At 40.7% G+C, this 26,681-nt stretch overlaps 1 protein-coding gene across 1 annotated transcript; it reads right to left on the reverse strand.

Annotated features, from left to right (window-relative positions):
- Positions 1-1,656: 1,656 nt before the first annotated feature.
- On the reverse strand, positions 1,657-7,148 carry LOC126827517 (uncharacterized protein DDB_G0290685). Its single transcript, XM_050556942.1, has 3 exons — positions 7,017-7,148; positions 2,730-5,092; positions 1,657-2,457 (listed from the first exon to the last, which is right to left on the reverse strand). The coding sequence occupies exons 1-3, from the start codon at positions 7,017-7,019 to the stop codon at positions 2,223-2,225; spliced, it is 2,601 nt and encodes an 866-aa protein (XP_050412899.1). The 5' UTR covers positions 7,020-7,148; the 3' UTR covers positions 1,657-2,222.
- Between the last annotated feature and the right edge of the window lie 19,533 nt (positions 7,149-26,681).

Consider the following 26,681-nt stretch of genomic DNA (forward strand, 5'->3'; position numbering starts at 1 on the left):
ACTTGCTAATCAAGACTAAAGAGGGGTAATTCTTGGCAACAAAGATGACTTCACTTCGAAGATTTCGTGTAACATTGGCTGATTTTTTAGCTTTTATAGTTTATTACATTATTTGCAGATCGTAATCAAAATTCTATAGTTAGTTCTTGTTCAGACAATTGCAGTTCGTGGTTACATGATCAAAAATACCATATTAAACAATGTGATATCTAGGGTTCAATCGGTTGCTATGTATAGGCCTACCGTTCTGACGTTTTGTTTGTCAATTTTGGCATAGAATTCCTGTTTATTAGGCCTAGTTCAGCTACTATTTTCGACTAGCTCATTATATTTTCTTGCGACTAATGACTTATTATTAGGTAGACTTTAAAAGCATGATTTTAAAAAAATTCCACCTGATTAAGTGGAAATTGGCGAATGAAGCTAGCCTACCAAAAAGGAAAACAAATTTGTCAATAATGTCACTGCCTAGTTACGAATATATTTGGATACCTGAAAACGGTTTTTATTAATTTATGACTAATTTTCTACTGTTTTATGTATTTCAGAAATGTTATTTCATAAAAGATGATGTTTGAAAATGAGATGGTATGATAGTCATGTGTGCAGAATTTCTTTAAGATATCTGCTAATAAAGATTTGGGTTGAGGAAGATCATTGAGCACAAAATTGAAAAAAAAGTATACTGTGATATTAATACGCAGTAATTCGCCTTGATAATTTAGAGGGGGTTTATTGTCCATTCGACCACACTTTTCGACCAATCAGAATCAAGGAAATTTCTAATTTGTGCCACAATCTATTATAGCAAGAACTGTCAGCTCTTTATATATTCTTACCTAATCCCCCTTTCACTGTATTATCTTTATATAATCTTACCTACTCCCCCTTTAACTGTATTATCTTTCTGTCTTGAGATCATGAGAGTGAGGGCGAGAGACCAGGGCCGTAACTAGCTCAGAGCAATGGGGGGGGGGCGGGAAGTGTTCTCTGGGGTGCTGTAAAATAGACCCCCCCCCCCCATCCCCTTAATTACGGGCCTGCGAGAGACACGAGGGGGAGTGTGAGCGATAGATGTAGAGAGAGAATGGCAGTGGCGCACCCGGTCGGGGTGGAGGGGTAGGTTTGGTCCATGAGCAATCTAGACCATGGTCCCATTTATTCTTTGCCTCGATAGGTGTGCCGTTCTCGGCACGATACCAGGCTGCTCTAAAATAACCGGTCTCGGAGCTGTGTCAGACACGTCAAATGTGGAACTCTTCACAGAAAAGTTAATTTCAGTCCCTATGCAAATTATCCTGATGAAAACAATTATGGCGGTTGATTTAGTTTGGACAGTTAAGGTTCATTTGGCGCATGCGCAGTAATCCGCACTGGGAACCGTTCTCAGACCGATGGGATAATGGTCCTGATTAGGCACGAAAATATTTGTGCCTGACACCGTGCTGAGGTTACCTCACTTCAGTGGGTCAAATGGGCACGCTTATGTTTCATCCGTTTACACTACAAAAAAATTAACCATTCCTGGCACACTTAAAGTGTGTAATGAAAACGGAGTTATTGACAGGCCACTCGTCCCCCCCCCCTGCCCCCCGAGATAACCTTGAACAAGGGCGCAAAATACTTCGGCTCCGGAATGTACACAAAGAACGAAACTTTTAAATGTTGGCTTTAAAAAGCTTTAATTGTATCCTGCATTAATACAATAAATATTATTACTATTACAAATAGCAGATATAAATCTTTTGTGTTTAACAAATACATTATATTTTTACCGCTTTATATTAAAGTCATGTATTATATCTAAAGCGCATAAAAGGTGGTTTGCCAGGCAAAGCAATTAACGCTGATACAGCTATGCTATCTGGGTTGTCCCATTTTTATTCTTTTCTAGTTCATGAGCTTATTTACAAGACACCAAAACAACCGGTGAAGTAGTTATCAGAAATAAATGACATTTGATAGGCTTCTAATCGGTAATGATAAAGTTTTAGTTTGTTTGAGTTATCGAAAATCGAAACAGGTTGACAAACATACAGTGTTAGAATAAAATCTAAATAATTTATTTAAACAGTTTATGTCCCGAATATATTATAAAATATATTTTATACTTATAGGATATAAAACAAAATAATAGCGTCTCGTGAAACCGTGAAGCGCGGCGCCACCTGGGCTGGTTACCCCCCTTGATCAGTAGCGAGAACGCTCATTGGCTCACTAAATCACAACGGACACGCCCCCGTTTCTAATAATATGACCTGGTCGCCATCTTGTATGAAATAGTCACTGATGGGCTTATTTGAATCCATGGCAAATCGGAAAATAGGACCCAATCTTTCCCTATAGATGTGGTCAACTTCAACACCAAATGACTTCAATTTTAGAACATCTTCAAGTTCTTGTATTGATATTGTTCTCTTCACGTTCACATGGCAACCTTCTCCACCAGGCCCAGGCCTAAAATATAATAAACATAACAATGGTTATTAAACTGTTATATAAATATCACGTTTACTCTCCGACCAAACTTTTAATGTTTTATAAATATCACGTTTACTCTCCGACCAAACTTTTAATGTTTTATAAATATCACGTTTACTCTCCGACCAAACGTTTAATCGAAATTTGAAACCAAACCCAGCCTCCATCTAATACATTCAACCTATGTGTCTATGTACGTTTTTTATACAAAATGACAGAGAAATAAAGAATCTTTTTAAAATATTTACCATATTTTATTCGACAGAAGAATTAAATCAAGTTTATCACTGTCCCCTTGTTTCATGAAATGTCTATCACGCTCATCATATTTCGCCCCATACGCCATTTCATGATCTGTGTCATTCTTTTCATAATCCACGTCATCATCATCATCATCACATTCCATGTCTTGATTCTGTTCCTTCCTATACGTGCCCGCACCCCAGCGATTATTGTATACTCCTTTCCGGTCACTATTTGTGAAAGCATCTCCAAATATATGAAGCTTAATCTTGTCGCATCCCTGCCTCTTCTTCATGGATTCTTCTCGTTTTAGCTCAGCCATATCTTGTCTTGCTTTCGTAAATTCATCTGTCCCCTTCCATGCGTTTCTATTTTTCTGGCTGAAACCAGAAGCTGGTGTGTTACTTGTAGACGACAATATCATCGTGTTTTGATTTCCAATTTGTATATTAGAGCACCTGCCAAAATTGTTGATGCTGGTGAAATAGGTATGCATAAAATCATTATCATCGAAACTATTATTAGTCATCGTGAATGTGTTAACATCTTTGTTTCCCTGGTCGTATTTGCAGTCATCTTCGTTTGCCCGGTCGTGCCTATAATCATCTTCGTTTACCACGCTGTATTTTCCCTCCAGATTTATGTTCTTCTTCTCACCTTCTCTGTTCCTCTCATCGTCGTTTGCTACATCTGATACCACAGATCCCAATGCGCTTTGTTTGTCCTCCTGGTTCTCTTTAATCGCACCCACATTGTCCTGATCTGTGTCCACACTGTCCCGGTCTGTATCCACAGTGTCCTGGTCTGTATCCAGACTACCCCGGTCTGTGTCCACGGTGTCTCGACCTGTGTCCATACTATCCCGGTCTGTGTCTCGACCCGTGTCCACACTGTCCCGGTCTATGTCCACTTCTTCCCGGTCCACATTTTCCATTTCGGTATTCATGTTCTCGCCATCCTCATTCATACCTTTCTCGTCAGTATTCCGGATATCCCGATTTATATTCGTGGCGCTATCGTCTTCCTTGTTCTTATCGCGCATGTCTTCCCCGTGACTATCAGTGTACGTTTCCTTTCCTCGGTGTCTATTCATCATCATCATCATCATCATATACTCGAAATCTCGTCTTTTCTGTCTGTCTTCCATTCGTTTCTTCGAGTCTGTGTCCACAGTGTCCCGGTCTGTTTCCACAGGTCTTCCATCGTCATTCCCAGGGCCCAGATAGGTGTCCACATTTTTCATTCCTCTGCGTTCATCCATCATACGAAGATAATCAAATCTTGACATATCCACATCTCTCAACGGGTGACTTCCTCGCATAACCTCTTCTCGCCGTCTTTTTTCTATTCGTTTCTTCGCGTCTGTGGCCCGGTCCTTTTCCACGGGTCCTCCATCGTTATGCACAGGGTCCCGATCGGTGTCTACATTTTTCATTCCTCTACGTTCTTCCATCATACGCAGCCAATCAATTCTTGACATATCCAAATCTCTCAACGGGTGATTTTCTCGCTCAACCTCGCCTCGTATTTTCTGTCTGTCTTCCATTCGTTTCTTCGAGTCTGTGTCCACAGTGTCCCGGTCTGTTTCCACAGGTCTTCCATCGTCATTCCCAGGGCCCAGATAGGTGTCCACATTTTTCATTCCTCTGCGTTCATCCATCATACGAAGATAATCAAATCTTGACATATCCACATCTCTCAACGGGTGACTTCCTCGCATAACCTCTTCTCGCCGTCTTTTTTCTATTCGTTTCTTCGCGTCTGTGGCCCGGTCCTTTTCCACGGGTCCTCCATCGTTATGCACAGGGTCCCGATCGGTGTCTACATTTTTCATTCCTCTACGTTCTTCCATCATACGCAGCCAATCAATTCTTGACATATCCAAATCTCTCAACGAGTGACTTTCTCGCTCAACCTCGCCTCGTATTTTCTGTCTGTCTTCCCTACGTTTCTTCGCGTCTGTATCCTCAATAGTCTCCTGGTCTGCATCCACAGGGTCCCCAACGGTGTCCACATTTTCAGTTCCTCTGCGTCCATTCATCATCATATGCATCCAATGAATTCTTGACATACCGAAATCTTTAAACCGGTGATCTTCCCTCATAAGCTCTTCTCGTCTTTTCTGTTTTTCTTCAAGGCGTTTCTTCGCCGCCGCTTCTTCTTTTCTCTTCCGCGAGTTTTCTTCCAATCTTTGCATGCGTTCTTCGTATGTCTCCCTAGGCGCTGAAGGTGGTGGTGGTGTTGGTGGACTGGTACTGCATTCTCCGCTAGAGTTTATATACATGGTCTTATTATTACCAATTTGAATGTTGCGTGCCATTCCAGGGTGAATATGGACATAATATTGACTGTTCATCTTATGGCTATTCTGAAAAATAAGTTAACAAAAATAAAGGCATTAACCAAGTTGGTCAGCTTTAACCACGTATTAGTTTGTACATGTATTTGTTCTCCTTATATTTTATCATGACTTGATAAAGACCAAAGAAGCTTAGTTGAAATGAAATGAATTGAAATGGGGTTTAACGTTCTATTGATTTAATCCGAACTGGGCTAATGAAGACGGGCATACGCCATACAGTGTGCCATGAGGGAAAATTTGTCCGGACTACGGCCTACTCTTATATGGAATTCCAGCTGTCAAGGGATGTTTTACGTGCACGCCAATGTGTACACGGGACCTCGGTTTTTCGTCTCATTAGAATGACTAGACAGCTGTCCTTGTCAGGCCCTCCACCCTGCATCACTGACAAGGGAGAACCACGCCGGAATATCTGAATGAACTTTCTCGGCCAATGCAGGGATCAAACACCTGACCTCCAGGCTAGCCAGCCAGCGTCTTACCCACTTAACCACCGTGGCTCCTAGGAATTCGAAATAAGAGTGGTCAGTAGCCCCATAACTCGGACAAATTTCCCCTCATTGCACAATGTATGGCGTATGCCCGTCTTCATTAGCCCAGTATAGGAGCAGAACAGTAGGATGTTGACGCAAGAATTTCAAATTTTCTAAGAAAGTCAAAACATAATTTGTTCTATGTCTTTTGCTCAATAGGTTATCAAATCACTATTATACGATATGGGCATTATTTCCCACCCTTAAAAATCTATGAAACAGGAAATAACAACACAATTACCTCCCCTGTTTTGCTACTGACAACATGGGGCAGCCATTTTCCAACGTTGGAATTTGAAGTTAAAAATGATATTTTTGCCAATTTCTCAGCTGGCAATAGCGAATTATAGGATTAATAGGATTATTCTTTAACAAGGTAGGACTGTTTATGGATACCATCTATTTTAAGGCTTTATTTTAATACATTTTAAAAATATAACTTGAAAATTTGCAATTGTAACTTTAAATCCCATTTCATTTTATTTCTGAAATCAATAGCCCTCTAATATGATATCACGCCATCAGGAGTAGACCTTTGAGATTTGTAAAGTAGAATGGCAGTGGGGGTGGCAGATTGGTTTAATGCGTGCGCATTAGATCATTCGTTCTGTCTGTCATTGAGTCAGGTGGCGTGGTTTCGATTCCTCGCTTGTAGGCTTATGTGACAAAGAGTAGGGCCACCTTTCCGGTGTCCTCTGGTTTTCTCCTCCCACAGCTAAAGACCCATACCCTCAACGGAATTATTGAAATATAATTGAACCATATGTTGATCCCCGAAATTACCTAATTTGTGTCCAGTGGGCGTTAACTCCCCCCCCCCTCTCTCTCTCTCTATCTCTCTCTCTCTCTCTCTCTCTCTCTCCAATGGGCGTTAATAAAAACCTCAAACCCCAGACTAGGGGCTAAATCTATTTGTTAAGGCCAGCTCAATTTGTCAAGGTTAGGGCACATGATAGTTGGCGAGGTTGTAGGTTGGGGTTAGAATAAGCATTGGGGCTAGGTCCAGGATTAGGGTTAGGGTCGGTATTAGTGCTAGCCCTGTTTACATATCGTGACCCATCACGAAAAATTGAGCTGGCCTTATCATTTAGCACTAACCAAACACTAGGTCCCTAGCCCCACCCCGACACACTGCCCCCTTTGAACGACAACGCTGAGGAGGGGTAGTTCTTATACCTCTTGCCTACACGTACATATGAGCAATGTCCGTCTCTGTACTACAATAACTTTACTTAAAACAGGTTGTGGGGACGATGGGGGGAGGGGGGTGCAACTATCCACACCCACCCACCCTTTTGTCTTCGTAAGATTGGCAGACATAATTTAGCCCTAGCCAACACAATGAAAATATATCCCACCCTCCCATGATTAAGAGATATTAATAGTTGTAAACTTACCATAACAAAACTGATTTGCCTAGTTATAAGAAATATTGTATTAACGATCCTCACAGTGCTATGTTTTAATGGAAAATGGGAGATCGCGCACCACTCTTGTTAATTATAGTAAAATGACATCATCAAAAGTTACTTTTATAAAATCTTAAGTTGGAAAAACCCGAACCTATATATATTTAAGCAATTTGCATAACGGGGAAGCCCGATTGGCTATTTATAGATACATACGCAACAACAGCGTCCGCGCAGTCATATTGTAGTTTAATACACCAAACTGACCGGCAGTAAATAAATATACGCTTGGCAGCCATCATCACTAGCAGGGATGACACCGGGGCCAGTTAATTAGCCCTCATTAGTCAGTACAACCGGTACAATTTAATCGCAAGTAACATATTGTCTAGGTTATCCAGTCACTTTTTACTGTTCGATACGCACAATGATATGTGCATTTTTGTTCTAGACTATTCGCTTGCGTAAGCACAGTAATAATAGATATAAATAGATATTGTGTCATACTATTGGTTTTTTTCTTTCACAAGTAATAGCAAAAATCGAGTTACAATATTTTCATCGCCAGGACTTCAGATATTTTCAAACTTACAAAAATATATTTCTTTTCACAACGTAATTTATATAATAATTATTGTTTATACAATATTTCATCGCCAAGACTTCAGTAACTCGATTTTTACTATTACTTGTGAAAGAAATATATATATATTGGCTATAGTTACCATTGTCTATAGTTACATAGTATAGGTAACGAGTAGAAAACATGTACATACACGTGCGTTAATTTGTTGTATATGGGTACAATACAATTTAGAAACAATGAATGGAAGATAATAAAGTGATAGATTAAGAAAATTAATTAATGAAATTAATGGTCAATTGTTGCTTATTGACTATTAAGTCGAGGAACGCATTTTTTAATAAAATAGTTGTCCATTAATTTTCTTTTCGCCATGTCATCGACTTTCATTTTATAAAAAGGGAAAATTTGAAATTTAACTTGTAGGTGTTTCGCACATTTAAAGATGTGTCTATTTACAAATAAGGGCCCATAATATTCAATATACAATCCCGTCGATGGTTGCGTACTCTATCCCGTAGATGTGTGCCCGTCTCGCCGATGTAGAAATTTTGACAACCCTTGCAAGTCAAGACATATATGAGATTGTTTGTGTCCAGGGGTGGATTGGGCCATCGGGCGATCGGACCATCGCCCGAAGGGCCGGTCGGACAAAAAATGAAAAAAATAATTTTGTCCAATTCGTCTAAAAAAAAACTTTTTCTGCTGAACATTATATGAGGGGGGGGGGGTATTGGACCGGCCATGGAGCGATGATGATCATGTTGTATGTGGCCGGTGGCTTTAATGGGCCGCCACGCCATCACTGGAGTCTGGAATGGGCTGGTATAATAGACTTTCTGGGCAGGGTGGGATTCAACCGACACTGTCGCCCGCAAATTTACTAATTATTAAGTCATCTGCACCCTGTTTGTGGGGATACGTCAGAAACGTCTGCCGATGGTTCGTAACTCCCCAAAAAATTCAATTTTAAGGCCTCAGCAAAATTTGATGATAGCTGGTCTGCTGGCTGAATATGAGTGCGAGGCGATTTCCTGAGGCTGGTGTTAAACATTCCTTGACATTTTTATTAACTCGTTATTTTCAGAGATGAAATTACAGAATTGTGATGTCGGGAATGGTCTCAAATTGCGGGAAATGGCCTCCCATTATAATCAGATATGCCTCCAAATCGCATATTTGGGGTTCATTTTTCAAAATTTTCCCGGGGATCTCCCCCTCCGGGCTCCGTGGGCGGTAAAAGGGGCCGCTCCGACACGGAAGCCCGGGCCGGTTCCCGGCCCCAATCCGCCCCTGTTTGTGTCACAATTCATATTGTCGTTGACGCTAAAAGTAAAGTTGTGAAAATTATATCTGTTATTTGGCGTTATATGGTCGCAACATTTACATGGAAGATCCGAGCATTTAGATACATAAAATACATATCATATCAATATGGCCTGAGGAGGTTCAGGAGAACTGCAAACGTTAGTCATAAACATGTGTTTATTTCATTTCTCAACGTTATATATATACAAATGTAAAGAAATAAACACTCAGGGGCCTTTTTCTCGAAATTTTAACTAAGATAAAATCCAGATTTTAGTAATTTGATTGGATAATATTAGATTGATTTTAGTGCTTAGCCAATCAAAATTGAAGCATCTTTAGTTAAGATTTCGAAAAACAGGGCCCTGGTCATATTGATATGATATGTGTTTATTTCTTTTTTCAACGTAATTTTCTATATATATTTCTCTGGGAGTATTTCAAAGCAACTTAATATGCTATAGTGGGGGGAATTTTGCCAGGACAGTGGCGGTTTCGCGAAATACAGAACATGCTATTTTTGATGTGCTCAAGAAATAATAATTTCCCGATACACCCAGGGATGGTAGGTTCGAAGGCCCCAGAGAATATGTATGTTCTCATCTAGCTTAGGGTCCCTTTTTATTGTTTGGGGGTGGGTGGAGTATTAGTTTTGAGGTATTTTATGTTAGTTTGGGGACCCTTTGTATCAGTTAGGAGGGGGGGGGGGATTTTTATCAATTATATTAGGGGTTTTTTTTAGGTTGGGTTTTTTTTTGGGGGGGGGGGGGAATCTTTTTGTTCTAGAATAAGATAAGTTGGTAAATCTGTGTATAAACTAGAAAAATCTCGATCTAATCTAGAAAACTTTTTAAACAGCCAGTTCTTCTCGCGTTATATTTACATGTTTATCGTATCTAGAAGCTGTGAATAGGGGGCGGGGTGGGGAGCGGGCGGGGCGCGGTCCGGGCGCGGGGCGCGGTCCGGGCGCGGGGCGCGGCGGGGCGGGGCGGTAGCATGTGGTTCAAATCTAGTGTGCCATCCACAATTACACCCTTAACAAAATACGTAATAAAATACATTAAATAACACTGAGCGCCCTCTGTAGGACATAGTTCGTATTATCTATTTAGTTATTCGCCTATCGTTATCTCGTCATATTATGATTGCTGGATTTCGTTATTGGGGTGTTGTTTTTTGTGAACCACAGGGGCGCTTGCTTCGTCACCTCCTCGCCCCACCAACCCCCTTCACCCTCCGCGCCTGCGATTGGTCTTATCTTCTGGTACTACTGGCACAATCCGGTGTCTAGACACCTGTGTTCTCCGATATTATCTCACAGGCATAGACCCCTACGCACAGGCAAATTATTGAAATAAATTTCAATCTTATGTTAGTCCCTAATTATAAACCTGTCAATTTGGATTGTTATTGTTACCCATAAAGGTGTGTTAGTGTTGACTGACTAAAGTTGGTTGTTTAACATCTGCTTCCACTAAAGTGATATCGCAGACTTTGGGTGGGTGTTATTTCAATGTTTTCTTTTCACTTTAACTGTCTTACAGTTAGAATTTCGCCCAGATCTATTAAAGGGGGGTAAATGTTGCAGGAACTGTCGACGCTTAAAAGAGTTATCTCCCTTGACCTACCAATAGCAATAAAGTACACGACAGTCGAGAGAGAGAGAGAAATGGGGTTTAACGTCCACTCGACACAAACTAGGTCATTTCGGGACTAACATATGGTTTAATTTTATTTCAATAATTCGCTTGCGCGCAGGGGTCTTTAGCAGTGGGAGGAAACTGGAGGATCCGGAGAAAACCCACGAGGTTGGACAGGACCCTACTCCTTGTCACGTACAACCGGGGATTCGAAACCACGCCAGTCGACTCAATGACAGACTTTATGATACAGCGCCCGCACGCTAACCATTCAGCCATCCAACCCCCCTCACGACAGTCGATATCATTACATATTTTGCCAAATTGAACAAAGTACAAAACACTTTTTATGGAATATAATTACTTACTGAGTTTAATTACTTTTCTGCAGTCATTATATGGTAATTATCATTGTGCTTGGTAACGACCACAAACAAACAAACAAACAAAGGAGTCTTTGTTGGCGTTGATAATCGGTGGTGTAAGCTGTCATTTACCTTATTTAAACATATAAATTCATTTTAATTCGGTGGAGAGAGAGAGAGAGAGAGAGGGAGAGAGGGCGGGGGGGGGGAGATGGGGTTGAACGCCCACTCGACACAAACTAGGTCATTTCGTGACTAACATATGGTTCAATTTTATTTCAATAATTCGCCTGGAGGATCCAGAGAAAACCCACGAGGTTGGACAGACGACCAAACTACTTGTCACGTACAACAGAGAGAGAGAAATGGGGTTTAACGTCCACTCGACACAAACTAGGTCATTTCGGGACTAACATATCGTTTTAATTTTATTTCAATAATTCGCTTGCGCGTAGGGGTCTTTAGCAGTGGGAGGAAACCGGAGGACCCGGAGAAAACCCACGAGGTTGACAGACTTTATGATACAGCGCGCGCACGCTAACCATTCAGCCATCCAACCCCCCTGTCACGTACAACAGGGGAATCGAACGTGAATACGGGGGATCCATTAAAGATTTCCTGGACAGTTGGTAATCGACGTGGTGCCGCCGCTAAATGGGCAAAATTTCCCTCAGACTGCATGGCGTGCCCCCGTCTTCATCATCCCCGTTGGTAGGCCTACATAAAACTAGGACTTTAAAGCCTATTTGATTTTGTTTCGCATGAAGCTTGAACTCTTGGGGGTATATAATCATATATAGATTAGGCAAACGATGTAGAATTTAAATGATCAGGTCCCGTATTACTCATCCTTTCTCTCGACATCTGGCGCCGTTACACGTGATTTCAGGATGCATGTCTCGGGAATATGGCACGCGCGCACGTGCTGGTAATTAAACGGGCGTGTTTTATCCACCGTTGCCCTTCTTTTTAATCTTTGATGGTTTTCACAGAGTCACGTGGTACGAGTTAAGCGTGATTTAGCCAAACCCAAGAAATTCGTTATTATTACATATGGCTCCGTTTTTGGGACGGGGAGAGGAAGGGCTTTGTCCACCCATAGTTAAATGTGTCTGTATATTGTTGTCACTTCCGTCCGCCCAACCCCTGATAATAGTGGATAAATAAGGAATGGGATAGATGGATAAATAGGGTTTAACGGTGACTCGACACAAGCTAGGTCATTTCGGAACGAACTAAGATAGAATTTTATTTCAATAAATCTCTTGTCGTATGGGTCTTCACTTTAGCAGTAGGAGCTAGGTCTCTAACTCACTATATTCCATAATATTCAAAATTAAAAACACGAATTAAAATTCAATATTGATCAATTTCAATCAATATTGATGTTGTTATCTTAACAATAGTATCCTACTATCCAGTATTTAAAGATACATTATGGGAGACTAGATTACGAGTTGGCAGTTCTCATTATAATAGTTAAAAACTAGATAATGTAAAGGGAATTTGTTGAAAATTTCAGTCAAATTGATCCACTATGAACCGAGAACAAAGCGATTGAACTTCCGCCTAGCCTTGATCATCATTACTAAAGTCAGTACGATAAACAGCATAGTCTCAATTTTCCATTTAATCGTTAAATCGTGAAGGAAAGTTATGCAGTAAATCGGCTCACATTCCACTAAAGATCGCATGCTAGCGATGCCATCTAGAGTTGATTATGAACTGGATAGGTTAATTAATGTCTAATTAATAATTTAGATAACATTTCAGGCCTACAGAAAGACCTACAATAGACAGATTTAGCTCTTGCATAATGTATGTTTAAGACACAATTAACATTTTATAATCAGTACCCGAGTCGTGTACCCTATGATTTCGGGTGCCATTTTGTAATGAACAAATAAAAACATGTCCTACAACACATTCTAGGAGTAATTAGTAAAGGCTGATTCACAAACGACAAAATAATAAACATGTAGAATGCACTAAGCAGGCGTAAACAACTGCCGTTCAATGTGAGCTGTTCACGTATTTCACCGAACATAATTAATTAGAAATTACAATATTTTTTTCAAACATGGAATATAAATCATTTTACATACTTTATATTACATTAATATGTGCTTTTAGAACCATTTTTGTCTATTTCAAGGTTCCAAAAAATAGAGCCATACGTCCTTTAAAACGAATCATATGCCTACATCAGTTTTGAAAAATACGGGGGGTTTGATGGCCGAATGGTTAGCACGTGCGTGCTGTATCATAAAGCCTGTCATTGAGTCAACTGGCGTGGTTTCGAATCCTCAGTTGTACGTGACAAGGAGTAGGGTCGACAAGGAGTAGGGTGGGTTTTCTCCGGGTCCTCCGGTTTCCTCCCACTGCTAAAGACCCCTCCGCGCAAGCGAATTATTGAAATAAAATTAAACCATGTTAGTCCCGAAATGACCTAGTATGTGTCGAGTGGACGTTAAACCCCATTTCTCTCTCTCTCTCTCTCTCTCTCTCTCTCTCTCTCTCTTTGAAAAATACGGAAGTTTGTAAGATGATCATGGTAATATAAATAATATAAAGATTGGGCGTGGGTGGTTTTTAGAAATTAATAACAATATTTTACTGCTTTAATCTATCTAATAAATAATGTTTTATTGTCCCCAGAGATTAATACTCTTATCTGTTCGGCCACTATCATAATATACCATCTTAATTTTCTTTTAATCACATCATCATTAATGATATGAAATCAAATGGGGTTGTAACGTCTTACTGTTCTGCTCCGTCTGGGCTGCTGAAGACGGGGCGATGGAAATTCTTACCCGGACAGTGGTACTACGGCCTACTTTTATATCATATTCAAACTGCCAAGGGATCTTTTGCGTGCACGCCAATGTGCACACGGGGCCTAGGTTTGTCGTCCCACCCGAACGACTCACATCACCATTAAACCATGACCAATGATACACAATAAAATTCTCTAAAAAATTCCTTGGGAGGAAGAACTATCTCGGGATTTTTCACGCCCGGTTCTTCCCTTGACACGTGTAGCACATGTGAGACTGACAAGTTATCTAGTCATTCGGATTCGAATCGGATTGGACGATAACCCGCAGTCCACCAGTGTACCCATTGGCGTGCACGTAAAATAACCATTGACAGATGGAATTGGATGAAGCATTGGGTGTGTCTAGTCTTTCGGATGAGACATACAGCCTAGGTGTTGATTACATAAAACCGTTCGCAGTTAAAGTTTGTAGAAGGGTAGCACGAGGGGGGGGGGGGCATTACACACAGACATAAAAAGATACTATTATATTTGTTTCAAAAGATTTTTTTTGGGGGGGGGGGGGAATGGTTAGCGCGTGCGAGCTGCATCATAAGATCTGTCATTGAGTCAACTAGCATGGTTTCGATTCCCCGGTTGTACGCAACAATGTAGGGTCGCCTGTCCAACCTCGTGGGTTTTCTCCGGGTCCTCCGGTTACCTCCAACTGTTAAAGACCCCACGCACAAGCGAATTATTGAAATAAAATTGAATCATATGTTAGTCTCGAGTAGAAGTTACCCCCCTCTCTCTCTCTCTCTCTCTCTCTCACTCTCTCTCTCTCTCTCGCTCTCTCTCAAAAGGTTTTGCGTTCACGAAACCTTGAACATCAACAGCCATCCTTAAAGCGAGTATTTTATATTTTCTAAGAAAGTCAAACATAATTATTTCTATGTCTTTTGCTCATTAGGTTGTCAACTCACTAGTATACGATCATAGTTATCATTCTCGCACTCAAAAATGTTTCACACCGAAAATAATAACACAATTACCACCTAATTGCCTCCCTTGTTTTTCTATTCCCTACCATGGAATAGCTATCTTCAAGCGTTTGAATTTGAAGTTGAAAATGATATTTTTGCCAATTTCTCAACTGGCAATAGTGAATTATAGGATTCATAGGATTATTCTTTATCAAGGTAGGACTGTTATAGATAGCATCGATTTTAAGGCTTTGTTTTAATAAATTTTAAAAATATAACTTAAAAATATGAAATTGTAGCTTTAAAGAGTCTGTCTTCATTAGTCCAATCGGTGCAGAAAAGTAGGACGTTAAACACCCTTTCTTTTTTCTTTTTTTGTCTTGTAGAGCTGTTTTTGGAATCGGGCAATTGGTGAATGATTTTTTTTTTTATACCAGATAAAACCCTGTAGTTTATGATCTGTATATTGAATTGACAGATGCTTAGTAAAAATATTACATATTTATATAAAATTTAGTATCGATTGCAAAATTTAATCTTTACGCTCGAGTGACGTTTATATGATATATATACCATAACACGTGCTGTTATAATTCTGAATCACCATGGTAACCAGCTGCTGCCTTACATAATAATTTATCAATATAAATTTATTTTTGTATTTTGAATATTTCCTTTTCGCTACGTTATTAAAAGAATCAGTCATCCATCATAGTGTATGCATGTGGCGTAGAGTAAACTGACTTGACAAATAACTTACAACAAAAAAATAGCTATTTGTTATAAATTGGAAATGAAGTGGGATTTTAGGAAGGATTATACATTGTTCGATGTCTGCGTTGGCGGAGAAAGTCCTCGTCAGTGGCGCAGAACCGAGGGCCTGGCAAGGGAAAATATATAGTTCCTCGGATGGAGCGAAAAACTGAGGACCCGTGTACACATTGGCGTGCACGTTAAAGATCCCTTGGTAATTGGAATTCGATATAATGGTAGGCCGTAGCGCCGCTGTCCTGGCAAAATTTCCCTCATAGCACACTGTATGGCGTATGCCCGTCTTCCTTAGCTCAGTCGGAGTAGAACAGTAGGACGTTAAACCCCATTTCATTTCATTTCGGTCCACAAATCACCGGATTTTTTTCAAAATTTTGTCAAGCGCTTATATGTACACCCGGCATTGTCGAAAGCCTGCCGTGTGCCGTATCGTTTCCATATCTGTCAGCCCAGAGAAAGTGACTATTAACGCCCAGGCAAAGATAAATGGCCGAGATGCTGTTGAGAAATTTACTTAGAGGTTTTAATTCAACATATATTATATAATATCCTCTAACATAAAGCCACACTTAGTGCAACATATTTACCCTTTTATCAAACCGGCATTCCTCTCCTCCCAGAGATTACACAATATTTATTAGTTTATATACCCTGACCCTTGACCTGGTGACCTCTAGGTGCAGGATGACGTCATGGCGAGAACAATGGCGTATTATCTAAGGTGATTAATTCTATTATCAAAAAGTCTGGGAATGAATTAAATGGAAGCATGACACGAACAAAGAACTGGGAGGTTTCGCGTTTGTTATTTTTTATGATTAATGTTTGGTGTTCTCGAGATTGCTATGCCCACGACCTCCATTCTCGAATATTCCTGCAGCGGAGATTAGTAGACCTTGTTATGATAGACGTCTTTTGGTTTAACGTCCTGTTTTATGCCACCCACCCGACCAACCGTCATTATAGATAAGGTCTAAAAATTAGAGCCAACTGCAGATTTCGTCCAGGTCGCGATGTGTAGGCCTATAAGGCCTGAACAGGGCTAGGACACGTGATTCTTGACGAGATTGTGGCCGGGTTAGGGTTTGAAATGCGACAAGCCTGATCACCCAATGAGCAACGCCGCATGGGCCAAGTAAGTTCAGTGCATCACAGACACGAAACATAGGCCTACTACAAAAATGGCCTATTTATTGCAGTAAGATTACAATATTGAATCAAGAACTGGCCCCATAACCTTCTTGTGTCGACACTAAAAAGCATAAGTCTCAGCCAATTCGAGTACAGCGGACATGAATCTTAGCATGCTTGTTATTTGGACAACTGCGCATCGATTGCCGGGATTTGGAGTTTGATAAGACGTCACAATTCCAAATGGCGGCGATGACGTCGTGGTCGGTTCCTTGATCATATAGTAGGCTCGTACATGTTTATATAGGATTCTGTTTAAAACAAAATGAACACGTCTATAACCCTGGAGTTAGCTGGTCGAATGGTTAACACGTGTGCTATGTATCATGGTCTGTAATTGAGTCAAGTGGCGTGGTTGCTTGTAAAACGTCGTTCATGTTGTTTTTTCTCCGGGTCCTCCGGTTTCCTCCCACTGCTAAAGACCCCTACGCGCAAGCGAAGTATTTAAATAAAATTGAGCCATATGTTAGTCCCGAAATGATCTCTCTGTGAAGGAATCGTCTCTCTAACCCTGGAGGAGCCGTGGTGGCTCAATTAGTATGACACTCGCTTACTATCCAGGGTGCCTGTGATTCGATTCGGAGAAAGTTCCTCGGGATTGTCCACCATGCAGTGTCTCCTCTTGTCTGGTAGGGATATTTTTAGCCATTCGAGTGGAATGGAAAACCGCGATCCCTGATAGATGGAAATCGACAAAAAGTAGGCCTAGCCGGCAACGGCGCTGTTCGGGCAAAATTCCCCCATGACACTCTGCATGGCGTTTGCCGGTTTTTATTATCCTGATTGGTGCTGAAAAGTATGTCGTTAAACCCCATTTGATTTCATTTACAACCATGGATACAGGGCGTTTTACCAAAATCAAAGGTAGGGGGCGTTTAAGACTGATATTTAAGAAAATGAAATGAAATGGGGTCTAACGTCCTACTGTTTTGATCGGACTGGGCTAAAGAAGACGATGATATTTAATGAACCGCTATGTTTACGAGAGTAGGCGTGATAAAGGTAGGGGGTATGGGCGTTTAAAACTGTCTGATATTTAAGAAATCGCTATATTTATGACCATAGGTGTGATTTGGGTAGGTGATGGCGGCGATGACGTCATACTCGGTCCCTGGTCCAGCGTTAGCCCGCCCTCGTACCTGTTTTGAAGGGGGGGGGGGTAAGAAAACCCTCTATTTAAAGGAAACGTTATGTTTATGGGGATGGGTGTGATCTCGATAGGTAATTTGTGCCAATAATACCTGACCGATTAATTTATTGCATTGTTTATTGAGTGAAACCTGGTTGTCATGGTAATACAGGTGTGGTTGTATATGTAAAAGTCAAGGGCTATACCTATCACAAACATTTAACGTTTTATCTGTAGATCATTTATAAAGGTTAAATAAAATGTTACATCTTTGATCAAATTATCAAACAGTATCATTTCATCCCCTTGTTAAAGATACATTCCCACGAAAGTATTTATACCGTAGTTATTTACATTACAAGTAGGGGGGTTGGACGGCCGAATGGTTAGCACGTGCGAGCTGTATCATAAGGTCTGTCTTGAGTCAACTGGCATGGTTCCGATTCCCCTGTTGTACGTGACAAGGAGTAGAGTCGCCTGTCCAACCTCGTGGGTTTTCTCTGGGTTCTCCGGTTTCCCTCCCACTGCTAAAGACCCCTACGCGCAAGCGAATTGTTGAAATAAAATTGAACCATGTGTTAGTTCCGAAATGACCTAGTTTGTATGGAGTGGACGTTAAACACCATCTCTCTCTCTCTCTCTACTCTCTCTCTCTCTCTACTCTCTCTCTCCCTCTCTCTCTCTCTCCTCTCTCTCTCTACTCTCTCCCTCTCTCTCTCTCCTCCCTCTCTCTCTCTCTCTCTCTCTCTCTCTCTCTCTCTCTCTCTCTCTCTCTCTCTCATGTATATTGAAACTTGAAAGAGACATCCAATCTTGCTAGAAAATACCAGATTCCTCGAAAAACATGGGTGCGTGTACAGGGCAAAAACTTAAGGGTATCACCTGCGATATCACCTCGGTGGAAGCGGACGTAAAATACAACTAACTAACAACAACAAACTGTCAGCCTTTTGAGTTTGTCTGCTCGAGTGACGTATAGCTTGCAGGGGGCGCGTGTCGTTTTGTGAGAGTGGTAAGAGAACTAGACGTACAACAGACTGCGATTAAACGTGGGAAAATAATCCTAGAATTTACTTAGGTTTCGATATTTATGGTAAAAGGACAGCAATTAAGGACCAATGCAAGCTGAAAATGAACCCTCCCTGAGATTTCGCGACAGTCAAGTCATGTGAGAAAAAAATGCTTAAAATAAATCTTTAGTCTTGATATCGTGAAATTACATAGATTGTTCGTGGGAGGTATCTTTAAGACAAAACTCAATCACATAAATACATCGTTTATCATTACTATATACGAGCGTACATTAACTCGGGGTTTCATCTAATAGATTCCCATTTATTTTGTCTACTAAACTTCTTAGCGTCAAGGAAGCCATTTTAACCAGAGGGTCCCGTAATCGACCCAGACAGTATCCCCGGATATTCAAGCCGGGGTTACCCCATAGCAGTAATGGTCCTGGGCCCTTATTCACGAAAACTTAAACTAAGATACAATCGAAATTTTAAGAAATACTGCAATTCGATTAGCTGACCAGTAAAATCAATTTGCATATATCCAATGAAGTTGCAGTATTTCTTAAAATTTCGGTTGTAACTTAGTTTAAGTTTTCGTGAATAAGGGCCCAGGGTGCGGAGCAAGGCAAAGAAAAGCTTTTACTATATAGAGTCATGTGGATGAGATCACAAAGTGTGGTCCAGTATTTACCATTGGTGGTACAATAATAATCCCTTGGCAGTTGAAAATCGAAATAAGAGATCCATCTACTTCATACTTCGAGAATAAATCTCTGCCCTAAATGGCCGCCATATCCAAAATTAGTATTATTGTTTTGTAACGCGGTTCTACTCCGTTTCACATCTGGCATACACAAAAAGACTGTATAAACTATTTCAATCCCGTTAAATGGAAGCAGAGTGAATGCTTCTCAAAATTCTCGAAGTATGCTTAGTGTTTCCGACTAAAATCGTCGATTTAGAACTTAAAATGTAGGACAACTAGCTTAGTGTCTGTTCTCAAGCGGAGCTATCTATAGGCGAGAGAGAGAGAGAGAGAGAGAGAGAGAGAGAGATGGGGTTTAACGTCCACTCGACACAAACTAGGTCATTTCGGGACTAACATATGGTTTAATTTTTTTTCAATTATTACACGTAGGGGTCTTTAGCAGTGGGAGGAAACCAGAAGACCCGATGAAAACCCACGAGGGAGGCAGTTGGCCACAGATCACAAATGATTTCCCGATCGACTTTAATGATAATTCTCGTCTCTTAGACCGTCTCTAACTTTTCCCCAAATTTTCCTTGGGTAGAACGCTTTATACCACAGATGGAGCTCAAAAGCATGTATGAGGTTCACATTTCAATCTAGCCAACCTCTCAACTCTCGTATCCGTCCGCCTCAAAATCATAGATATTCACCAAAACCTGACAGAAAATGTATTTTTAAACCCTTTCTTCGATTCTACACCAAAAAGGGAAAGGGAAAGAAAGACTAAAAAAAACTTTCGCCCTGCATTTGTAACGGCGTAGGAATATTTGGTAAGCTGTTTTCGTTTAGTATTCTGAGCTGTTTTCCTGGAGCCGCCCATATCTTTATAATAACCATGCTATTTTCAGAAATCGTGCTTTTTTCCAGCACTTGAAACCACACTCCAGTGATGTTCTCATTATAACAGTGTGTGGTTAAATCGTTGACATTTGGTCTGATATTCTAAATATAGCAGAAAACGGAAAATACAAAAAGACAATCTAATTGCAAACCAATTTATTTTTTTTTTCGAGTTACAAAAATTAAATTTGAAACCTTTCACGTGTTTAAATACAGAAATACATTCTGTTGAATGTATAACTTCGGATTCTTTGAGGGTTTTTTTTACGAAAATTATACTTAAAGAAAAATTAATTATTTCTCTTCAAAATTGATCTACAAAATAGAATTTGCCACTTTAAAAAAAAAAAACATTTAGAAGTGCGCTGTTAACTATTGGAAATTGTACGGAAAATGATAATTATTAATCTAACTATAGAGAATATTTTTTCAGAAGTTCGCATTTAAAGGGGGTAAATCGCTAATATTTGCGACCTAGAAATTGACAAAAATGGGTCGCAACGCATATAATAATGTAATATATATGAATGTATATAAACTGATTTACATTCAATCGTTTCCATTTTTACTCTAATTTCAAATCAGTTATGTTCGGTGAAATACGCCAGAAGTCTCAATCGAGCGGCAATCTCTGGCATCTGGTTATTCCAGTCTACACCGATAGTAGATAAGAATATGGCATCGCCGTTTAACATGACTTGTGGAATATGTCTAGCCCTTGTTACAAATGGTGCTGAAACGCATATGGTACACGATTCATGTACCAATGGTAAAATGTTTATTTTGTCTTAAATATTGGATATCAGAAGCACATCGTTTCCAGGTAAGACCACAGAATCAATGTTGATTTAAATTGACAAATAATTCGTGTTTTCGATGTCGAAGATTTTGGATGATATTGAGTTAGGGACTTAGCTACTTTAACTATTGAAATTTGTACGAGAGAGAGAGAGAGAGAGAGCGAGAGAGGGAGAGAGAGAGAGATGGTGCTTTACGTTAGTCATTTCGGGACTAACATATGGTTCAATTTTATTTCAATAATTCGCTTGGGCGTAGGAGTCTTTAACAGTGGGAGAAAACAGGAGAAAACACGCGAGATTGGACCGGCGACCCTACTCCTTGTCACGTACAACCGGGGCTAAGTGGGTAAGGCGCTGGCTCGCTAGCCTGGAGGTCGGGTGTTCAATCCCTGCATTGGCCGAGAAAGTTCATCTCGATTTTCCGGCGTGGTTTCCCCTTGTCAGTGATGCAGAACGGAGGGCCTGACAAGGACAGCTGCCTAGTCGTTCGGATGGGACGAAAAACCGAGGTCCCGTGTACACATTGGCGTGCACGTAAAAGATCCCTTGGCAGTTGGAATTCGATATAAGAGTAGGCCGTAGCGCCGCTGCCCGGGCAAAATTTCCCTCATAGCACACTGTATGGCGTATGCCCGTCTTCAATTAGCCCAGGTTAGGTGCAGAAGAGTATGACGTTAAACCCCATTTCATTTCATTTCATTTACAACCGGGGATTCGAAACCAAGCCAGTTGACTCAATGACAGGCCTTATGATACTGGGATGGCCTATTGGTCTAGAGTGTCACGCTTCGACCTCTAGCTGGCCGGTCACATCTGGCTTGCGGTTGTGGTTTCGACCCCTGGTGTGAGCGTTTATGGCTTGGAGATAGGGACGCCTTCTCAACCTCGTGGGTTTACCCCGGGTACTCCGGTTTCCTCCCACAGGAAAGACCCCTGCGCGTGCGCTAAGATAATGAAAATAATAATAAAAAAAAGACAACTGCGATATCACCTTCGGTGGAAGCGGACGTTAAACACTAAGAACAACAACATTCGATAAGTGTATACACATACTAAACATACGCTGTCTGTCCACAGTTAGCTCCGTTTGAGAACAGACACTCAGCTAGTTGACAGACACTGGCATAATATAAACCTTGCGATATCACCTCGGTGGAAGCGGACGTTAAATAAAGCTATTTCACACATACAATTATGAGAAGTATATATTCTGCTTCCATTTAATATGAAATTAATTAGTCTTTGCGTGAACCGGACCAGGGGCCTGTTTCACGAAATTTTAACTAAGATAAAATCCAAATTTTAGTAATTTGATTGGATAATATTAGATTGATTTTAGTGCTTGGCCAATCAAAATTGAAGTATCTACTAAAATTTGGATTTTATCTTTAGTTAAAATTTCGTGAAACAGGGCCCTGGACCGCATTAAAAAAATGGAAGACTAATTGTTGGATATGGCGGCTATTTAGGACAGAGATCTATTCTCGGAGTAGAGTAGATAGTTCTCTGTATGCAGAATGGTGTATACACTGCTTGGTGTATGTCCGGCTTCACTCACTTTCCCGATTGGTGCAGCAAAGTAAGACGTACGTTAAAACTCTATTTCATTTCTTCCGACTTGGTTTCCCTTTGTCAGTGGTGCAGGATTGAAGGCCTGACAAGGAAAGATGTCTAGTCGTTCGGATGGGATGAAAAACCGAGGTCCCGTGTATACATTGGCATGCACGGATTTCGCTATAGGAGTAAGTCATTGTGCCCCTTGCCAGGCCCTCCGTTCTGTACCGCGCCGGAAAATTCCGAGGAACTTGCGTGGCCAACACAAGGAGCGAACACGAGACATCCAGCATGGTTAAAACCTAGGTCACAACCCGCCGTGGTTGTTTTGACATGCGCGGGTCGTAGGGTGAAAAAATTGTATGTTAAGGACCAAAAGTGTCTACGGCCAGTCTGCGATCTTCTACGGTGACAAACACACGCAAGTGACGCATAAGTCCCACGCACGGGATTACTTAAATTCTCCTTGTCAACTACCCGTAGTAGCTAGGGCTGGGAGCTAGGCTTTAGCTAGCCAGCGTCTTAGACACTATGCCACCGCGGCTACCCGAGAGAAAAAGAGAGAGAGAGAGAGAGAGAGAGAGAGAGAGGGGTGGGGGGTGGGGGATGCCTGCAATCTGTTTGGGATGCTTGGTCATGTCAAAACTAACTCACTTGGCACGCACAAACCACACAACATGACAATAATTTCTCATTAGTCGGTCAACCATTAGAATATACGAAAATATTTTACCCTAAATACCTGAATATAATTATATAAACCCGATATGAATATTTTAGGCTAATTAGTATCTTTAAATTTACATAATAACAACCACAGGGTCATGACCCCTTCACAACCTGGTATTAACCACAGTTTAACACAGCATTTTAAATTCAACTCAGATTACATGGACGCTTACGGCTGGCCCCTGGATCGTTCGTTCGTTCGTTCCTGGGGTTTACGTCCACTTGATTTTATATCTGTTATTAATTTCTTGCAATATCTTGTCCAGAGGTTCATCAATCTGATAAAAACACAGATCCTATATTTCGTTTCGTATTTTTATAGTTCAAAATTTCGTTTTACTTGTCTTTACTACACTAGGATCTGGAAGAGTTGTTCTATAACAGGCATTCTAGTTGATGTGAGGAATTCGCCAATGAAACGGTCAGTTACGGCGACTTCTTGGCGGTCTTCCTTACTATTAGAGCAATTTGACCATGTTCGACTCGGCCACAGATATTTTTAACGCTAACCAGAACCCCAACCCTAGGTAACTTTGTGTGATATCTCAGTGGCAGAAAGTAGGGCCGCCACCTGTGAGCTGCCATTAGTTTGATTCTTTCTAGGTGCCAAAAAAAAGTCAGACCCACCGCCCATATTTTCTGCTGGGATTTCTAGTATCGCCACCCTCCTCCCTAACCCCTAGTCTGTGATCTAACCATCCGTCTACCACTTAGCGGGAGAGAGAGAGAGAGAGAGAGAGAGGGGGATTGGGTTTAACGTCCACTAGACACAAATTAGGTCATTTCAGAACTAACCAAGGTGCATTTCAGCGCCATTTTAACAAGGGGCTCGTAGAAAGAGGCTAGATATATTCCACAAGTCATGTCAGCATAAATACTATCGGTATAGAGTGGAATAACCAGACGCTAGAGATTGCCATTGGATTGAGACTTCTGGCGTATTTCACCGAACATAACTGATTAGAAATTGCAGTAAAAACAGAAACGATTGAATGTAAATCAGTTTATATACATTCACATTGCTACCCATCTGTGTCAATTTCTAGATCCAAAATATTAGCGATTTAGCTCCTTTAACGTCCTATGTTCTGCTTCGAACTGGGCTAATGAAGACAGGCATACGCCATACAGTGTACTATAAGGGAAATTTTGCCCGGACAGCGGCACTACGGCCTACTCTTATATCGAATTCCAACTGTCAAAGGATCTTTTACGTGCACGCTAATGTGTACACGGGACTTCGGTTTATCGTCCCATGCGAACGACTAGACAGCTGTCTTTGTCGGGTCCTCCGACTCGAACGTTTTCACCGATCTGACCAGATTTCCAAACTTCTTCAAACTTCATTCAAACAATCATCCATGCAAAGAATTACTGAAACGCCGAAATTCCACGTAGAGTACAGGTTTAAAACATTTCCTAAATTCTGTTGACAGAGATATTAGTTATAGAAAGAATTCTGTAACCATCAAATGATGAAAGTGAATTATGAAAACAAGTTAGGTTGCTAATGGCTTCTTGTCAGTTATCATAAAATTACCAAATATAGAATCACTTGACGTGTATGTAGTTGATATGTTGCTATGCAACCATCAGATTGGGTGGTTTCTCGTAGTATTAGAAGGGTAAAGGTGATTATGTGGTAGATTAGAATCAAATATTTCGTGTTCATTCGATGGGAGAATATCTCTACTTATCGATCGCGTTATAACGTTTATTTCATACAGAAGTCATGGATTCGTGTAAAAGGTTTTCAACGAAACTGATTTGGATTTTTTTTTGTTTTGGATGATTAAAATAATGACATGTTACAGATGTTATTATTGTTATGGTTTGTCGAATGCGTGTATCTTCCCTTGTCGGTCACATGTTGCAATACTTTGGGAGCTGTTGACAAACAAAAACCCAATAAAAAATAAAAACAAACGCCCTGGTCGGTTTTTGTCGATGATTAGTAGGACCTCGTCTTTTTCATAAGGTGGGGGGTTGGATGGTCGAGTGGTTAGCACGTGCGCGCTGTATCATAAGACCTGTCATTGAGTCAAATGGCGTGGTTTCGAATCGCCGGTTGTACGTGACAAGGAGTAGGGTCGCCTGTCCAACCTCGTGGGTTTTCTCCGGGTCCTCCGGTTTCCTCCCACTGCTAAAGACCCCTACGCGCAAGCGTATTATTGAAATAAAATTAAACCATATGTTAGTCCCAAAATGACCTAGTTTGTGTCGAGTGGACGTTAAACCCCATCTCTCTCTTTCGCGCCATAACTCCGAAACCGGAAGTGGTATTCCAACGACACCAGGCCTATGTTACAGCCCTATAGTGTAGCCACCAACCCTGAACAGACAGCTAGACAGACAAACGACGGTCACAAATATTAGTGCAGATGAAATAATCCACGCCAGTACATTAGCAAGAGCTAAATCTGCCTATTGCAAGTCTTTCTTTGGGCCTGAAATGTTATCTAAATTATTAATTATCTTATCCAGACCATAATCAACTCTCGATGCCATCGCTAGCCTGTGATAATTAGCGGATTGGGGTACATTTTTTAAAAAATAATTAAACGTAAAATTGGATAATCGAGACTTTGTTTTTATCGTACCGACTTTAGTAATGATGATCGAGACTATCTCAAAATTCAAAAGGTAATAACTCGGTCCAGAGTGGAGCAATTTGATTGAAATTTTTAGTATATTCCCTTTACATTATCTAGTTTTTAACTATTACCGCAAGAACTGTCAACTCTTTATCTAATCTTCCATGATGTATCTTTAAATAAAAACTGTATTTTTAAATTTTATTTTATGCCCCTTTAAGCTGTGAAATATGAAATATCTTTTAAAAAAATTATGCAAATAAGCACCAGTCCGGGCACCAATTTGCTAGTGAACCGTGGTGTTAAATAGGCAAATTGCGATCAGCGACTTTAACCGTTAGATCTATTTGACAAGGTCAAATGCATAATAACGAGATGTAAACAGAGCTAGCGCTAACCTTAGCCCTAGCCCAAGACCTAGCCCCACCCCTTACCCTAACTTACAATCATCGGCAACAATCACGTGTTGTAACCTTGTTTACATCTCGTGACCTTGAGAGAGAGATAGAGAGGAATGGGGTTTAACGTCCACTCGACACAAACTAGGTAATTTTCGGGACTAACATATGGTTTAATTTTAATTCAATTATTCGCTTTAGCAGTGGGAGACAACAGGAGGACCCGGAGAAAACCCACGAGGT

This window comes from Patella vulgata, chromosome 7 (genome assembly GCF_932274485.2).
Source record: "Patella vulgata chromosome 7, xgPatVulg1.2, whole genome shotgun sequence".
Lineage (NCBI taxonomy): Eukaryota > Metazoa > Mollusca > Gastropoda > Patellidae > Patella > Patella vulgata.

What these genes read in the sequence shown, in the direction of transcription:
- LOC126827517 (XM_050556942.1), bottom strand. An exon ending in CTTCTGTCGAATAAAATATG is followed by an intron (nt 2,458 to 2,729) that starts GTAAATATTTTA and finishes ATTATATTTTAG; the next exon opens with GCCTGGGCCTGGTGGAGAAG.